At 41.8% G+C, this 5,344-nt stretch overlaps 1 protein-coding gene across 1 annotated transcript; it reads right to left on the reverse strand.

Moving 5' to 3' along the window:
• Positions 1-1,798: 1,798 nt before the first annotated feature.
• Positions 1,799-4,566, reverse strand: LOC149104399 (uncharacterized). Its single transcript, XM_020762141.2, has one exon. It carries the CDS (start codon positions 4,564-4,566, stop codon positions 3,601-3,603), a length of 966 nt encoding a protein of 321 aa, XP_020617800.1. The 3' UTR covers positions 1,799-3,600.
• Positions 4,567-5,344: the final 778 nt, after the last annotated feature.

The raw sequence follows: 5,344 nt of genomic DNA on the forward strand, positions 1-5,344 counted from the left end.
CCTTTTCAGCGTGTTTTTTGACTCTGGTTATTTTTTGCCCTGTTTATTCGTTCTTCTCTTTAGAATCGTTACAATATACCACGAGAAGACGTCTTTCGCCCTCTCGCTCAGCTAAAGCACATTGCTAGCTAGAATTTGGAAACTTTTGTATGCTGTTGCCTCGATTTTTCGCCCAGTATGTCTGGCCCTGTAGGTTAAATAAAGTTATTCACGGAATAAATCACGAGTAGTGTGCGGGTTGTTTTTTTGAACACGTATCCACTAGATAGAGATTTATCCGATGGGTAGCCTTAATCGGTGAAAACAACTGGATCCTGGCACATGGGGAGCGTTTACTGCGCCTTTCAATAACATGCGGACTCTAAAATTCAAAGCTCAACCGACAAATGCGTTTTTCGCTACCGTCAATCAAATGCTTGGCGGCTCCTCCCAGTTTCCGACTACTGCCGAGCTCAGGGTAATCAAATCGTTGAACACAGTTCAGACAACGAAACAATGTTCGGCAGTAGTCGGAAGCTGGGAGGAGTCGCCGAACATTTGATTGACGGTAGCGAAAAACGCATTTGTCGATTGAGCTTTGAATTTTAGAGTCCGTGTTATTGAAAGACGCAGTAATGAGAGCCACGTTAAAACTGCACACGTTTGGTGGCTGCTGATTTTGTATATTTTTCCTTCAAGCATAAAATAAATTAATCAAGAAATGGAAAAAAAACATCAGTTTACACTGAAATAACAGATGATTACATAGGGCACATCACGAGTTTCTTACAGCTCAACATACATTTGAAACAAGTAAGTTCGTAATCACGTACTCAGATTTACGTAAAAACGGCAGAAGGGAAATGCAATTTTTGCCGTTCGGAAGAGAGACGAAATGCCTGCTTGCCTATCTATACATTGTTGCCGATTTATTCGTCTGAGTTAACTTGAGAGGGCGGTCAGTGTAAAATGCAAACTGCAGACCGGGGATAAAAGGCAGACTACAGATTGTAGAGTTTTTAACTAAATCGTGTTACCATTTCCATCATTGCGAGCCAATCGTAAACAGGCGAACAGCCAGAAAATACTTGAGAACTCGAATTTTCCGTGAATTTCAATTTTTGCCCCCTAAATAGGACGGATCTCTAAGAAGTTGCGTATAGAATGTTTCAGGCTGAATCTGACGCGCGCGCTATAGTCGAGGGAAGAATTGAAATGCAGGCTAATCTGAAGAATACTACCTATTGGCAGTAAATTGTTTGAACTATTTTGTTGACTTTCACGTGGCTCTGTGAAATTTTGTAAAATTCAGCCTTTCCGCCACAAAATTAAATGTCGACCGCCATGTTTCATCCATACTTTCTTTTCTGGAAATAACACCTGCATATTTACATTGACAAATAGCCTTGGCACAGATTCGCAAGTCTTGGGACGATGGCGTTTGGAACGGATGTGGTTCATCTAACATAGATTCACCATTGCCTGGCACGGCTATCATTGCTTGTTTCTTGATCAGTTCACTTCATTGCCAACCGAAAGGGTCTCAACCATGGATAGGAAAGCATATTCTACCGTTTCAGATAATCCACTTTTTTTGCTGAGGAATTATTTGATCGCGGTTTTCTTTCTCTTACGGAGGCTCAGTGCTGGAAATAATTTTTCTTCTTTAACAGGACATATGTCCTTTCAAATCTTCATTTTGGTCGGACATCTTACCAATTTGACTGGACATTAATTTGCATCATTGATTAGCATAATTAATTAGCATAAAGAATTTATTAGCATACTGTAAAGATTTTCAATACAAATCATTCAAAACTGTATTTAAACGTGATTTATTTATCATTTATGATTAACTAGATGACTTTATCAACTAAATGACTGCACCAATCTCTCCTGGTTATCTCCTGATTATACGTTATTCAAGCAAACCTAGTTTTCTACGCAGGAGCCCATCACTAGGTGTGTGCAACTTCTCGATTATTCTTGTCCCGGTGTTTTCACAGCCGATCTTTTTTTAGTTTGAATTTACCGCGAATTCAGCCCCCGCAGGAACCTCAGTGACCAATCACAAGCACGGACTTTATAATCTCACCGGAAGATTAGGTCGTCATGTCCACCTGAGGTCTCCATGTTTTCCCCTTACTGATGCGTGCTCATTTAGACAGGAACTGACTTTTTTCGAGGTAAAAGAAGCCTTAAAATAGACCGGTCTGTAAAAATACTGTGACATATGCTTAGTATGGGAGTTGCAGGCTCCTAGTGATGGGCTCCTGACCAAAGTTGACTCTAGGGTACATACATGAAGGGCTAACAGCATATCGCAATGCACGTAATGCATAATAGGGCAATTTCTGAAAAGTACTTTATTTGGCAAGTACAGGAAAGATGAACACTTCTGCTTTATGATATGGCAGAAGCCCATAATGGGCTCCTGGATATGGCTCAAACTGTCAGAGTTAAGGGCCCAAAATTTACAAAAATGCTTGAGTAGCCATTTGGCGACTAAGTGATAAAAATCAAGTGGAATTTTATTCAGAAAAGAACTCAATGCATAACATTTGTAAAGAAAAAATTTCCAAGACTTTTAATTTTTGGCCGCTAATTTTGTGCATGCATTACAGAAGACACAATCGGTAGACATACATGACATACTTAACGCTCAAGGGTTTGCAATGCATTATAGGGCGATTTCAAACACGATCGGCCATTTGCAAGTTTTCCGATGTGAGGAAATCCTTTACAGCAAAGCAAAAGGACAGATTGCTTTCTTTTCTTATGTTGAATGTTATAGAAGTAAAGATCTTTCACTATGTATTTCTGGAAGGACATAATGACTGAGAAAATAACCGTTGTTGATCGTCAACACAGAAACGTAGAGCCCATTATGGTAGCCTTTGAACGCAGACGTTCTTCGGTAGTCGACTAAACCAGAATTTTTGGTCGCCAAAGATGAAATTTTAGCCGCATTGGCGACCGTACCGGTCGCAACTTCGAGCCTTTTTAACAATTTATAAAACTAAATTTTATGGATGGACAATAGGTGCTGGTGAAATGTTCGGACATCATGTCCGATCATAATGTGAAATTGACCGGACATATTCAAGATATGGTCGGACAATGTCCGATGACCGACTGTTATTTCCAGCCCTGGAGGCTGCTTCTTCCTTCACGTCATCATAACTCTAGACGATGAGCAATCTCTTTCTTTCCCGTAGCGTGCTATGGATTCGTTCTATTTCGTAGCTCAGGTCAGACCAACTTCTGTCCTTTTACTTCATTCCACTTGTTCAGCGGTGTTTGTTTGTTAAACGTGCGCGGCACAAACTCTTTCGAAAAAAAAAAACCGCTAAATAAGTTTGCAACGATCGGAGAACATCAAAACTGGTAACATAGTCAAAACTGAACTGAACTTGAGAAAAAGTTTGAAAAATTAGAGAGTTCTTTTTCGTAACCTCAACCTGCGAACAGTAAAAAAAAAAATGAATAAGACAAGCGGAAAAAAAAAATGAGAACTTGCCATGGATAGGTTGTGAAAACGATTAAAAGGGATAAAAATGCTTGATTAAAAGAATGCGTTAAATTTTTATTGAAAGCGGGTTTAAGTAACAGCCCGACAGCTCAAAGGTATATGACGGCGACTGTTCCCGGTGTTTTGTTATTTCGGTTCACTTGTGGAAGCCGCAATGCTCGGTCCCCGCGCACACCACAGAACACTGTCTTGAATCCTTTTCGCAACTCTGGGACACAAACGTAATAGATGAGAGGGTAAAAACCCGCATTAATAAAGACCATCGCCACACAAAACCGTAATGTAGCGAAGAACCATTCTCGCTGCTCACAACTCGAACAATAGACCTCGCACAACGCAAAGACGAGATAGGGAACCACAGATACGAAATACAACAACGCCACAAAAATAAACGCGTTTGACAAGAGTATTTGTTTTTTGAGCTTTGTTGTGTGGCTTCGCTCCCCGCGTAAAGCACAGTTGGAGCTGTCACGCTCTGTTCGGAGTACTTTCAGTTTTCTTATAGACTTGTGCAGCAGGGCAGTCAAAGTGATCGTCGCTGCGAGAGGAATTATGATGTTAAGATGAACATCCAGTCTGCGAATCCACCATTTTGTGGCAACTATTTCGAATATTGAAAAACACAGCGCGTACAAAGCAATGCAGGCGAAGCAGATCAAGGCATTTTTTACTTTTTCACCGCTGTGATGGAACACTGGAAAAGCCGTATTTCCTAAACGTTCCACGGAAAAAGCGAGTACAAGAAAATTCTCGGCGCGTATCAGGAATGTTAAACAGGTTCTTGAAAATTGGTTTTGGAAGTGAGGCGAATCTTCTGCGCCCAACGCGCATGCTATGTAGCTTTCTGCTGCCGCTGTACCGGCCACGCCTCCAAATAGAAAATGCAGCACTGCCAAACTGGAGATGTAAAGCGCTGTTGTCGACCTGAGGGATTTCGTTGGATCTTTGTACAGCACAACTAACAGAAGACAGTTTAGCACCACGGCCATAAGGGAAAATATGAGCACAAAAACTGCGCCAGGGATGCAGACTGGTGATCGCAAGTCGTCTTCCATGCTTTTCACTACCGTCTCAAGTTTCAAGGATGTACGGGTTTTCTAGGTCTGCGTAGCGTGCAAACCACCTGCAGACCTGTGTAAAGATAGAAAAGGAAACATTACCCAGTGATTAAATTCGAACTAAACCCCCAAAAGTTATAAAAAGCGGATTTCTCCTAGCAATCTAAATACGTTGTCAAGGAGACAGGTGATGAGAATAAAGAAAATCATCAGCTAGAGTTTATGCTTACGCAATGACGACGGCGACGCCGAGGACAACGCCTTGACTATCTGACTGACTAACTGACTGACTATCTAACTGATTGTCTGACTGTCTGTCTGACTGACTGACTGACTGTCTTACTGACGGACGGACTGACTGACGGACGGACGGACGGACGGACTGACTGACTGTCTGACTTACTGACTGACTGAATAGAGGGAGTAAGTTATTAAAGAAACTGAGGTGCTGCGTCGGTGAGTAGTATAACAAGATAATTTTGTTTATCAACTGGGTTGATGATGTGAATTGGCCACCGTAAAGAGATTCGAAAGCTGAAGTTTCGAGCGTTAGCCCATAGCAAATGGATTCGCTCCGAGGAAGGGCTAACGCTCGAAACGTCAGCTTTCGAATCTCTTTACAGTGGCCAATTCACATCATCAACCCAGTTGACAAAACCAAAATACTGACTGACTGACTGGCTGGCTGGCTGGCTGGCTGACTGGCTGACTGACTGACTGACTGACTCACTGACTGACTCACTGGCTGTCAGTCAGAATTGTGCAAACGCTGAGC

The sequence above is a fragment of the Orbicella faveolata genome, unplaced genomic scaffold (genome assembly GCF_042242905.1).
Source record: "Orbicella faveolata isolate gen_17 unplaced genomic scaffold, um_ofav_v1 contig_34, whole genome shotgun sequence".
Taxonomy (NCBI): Eukaryota; Metazoa; Cnidaria; class Anthozoa; order Scleractinia; family Merulinidae; genus Orbicella; species Orbicella faveolata.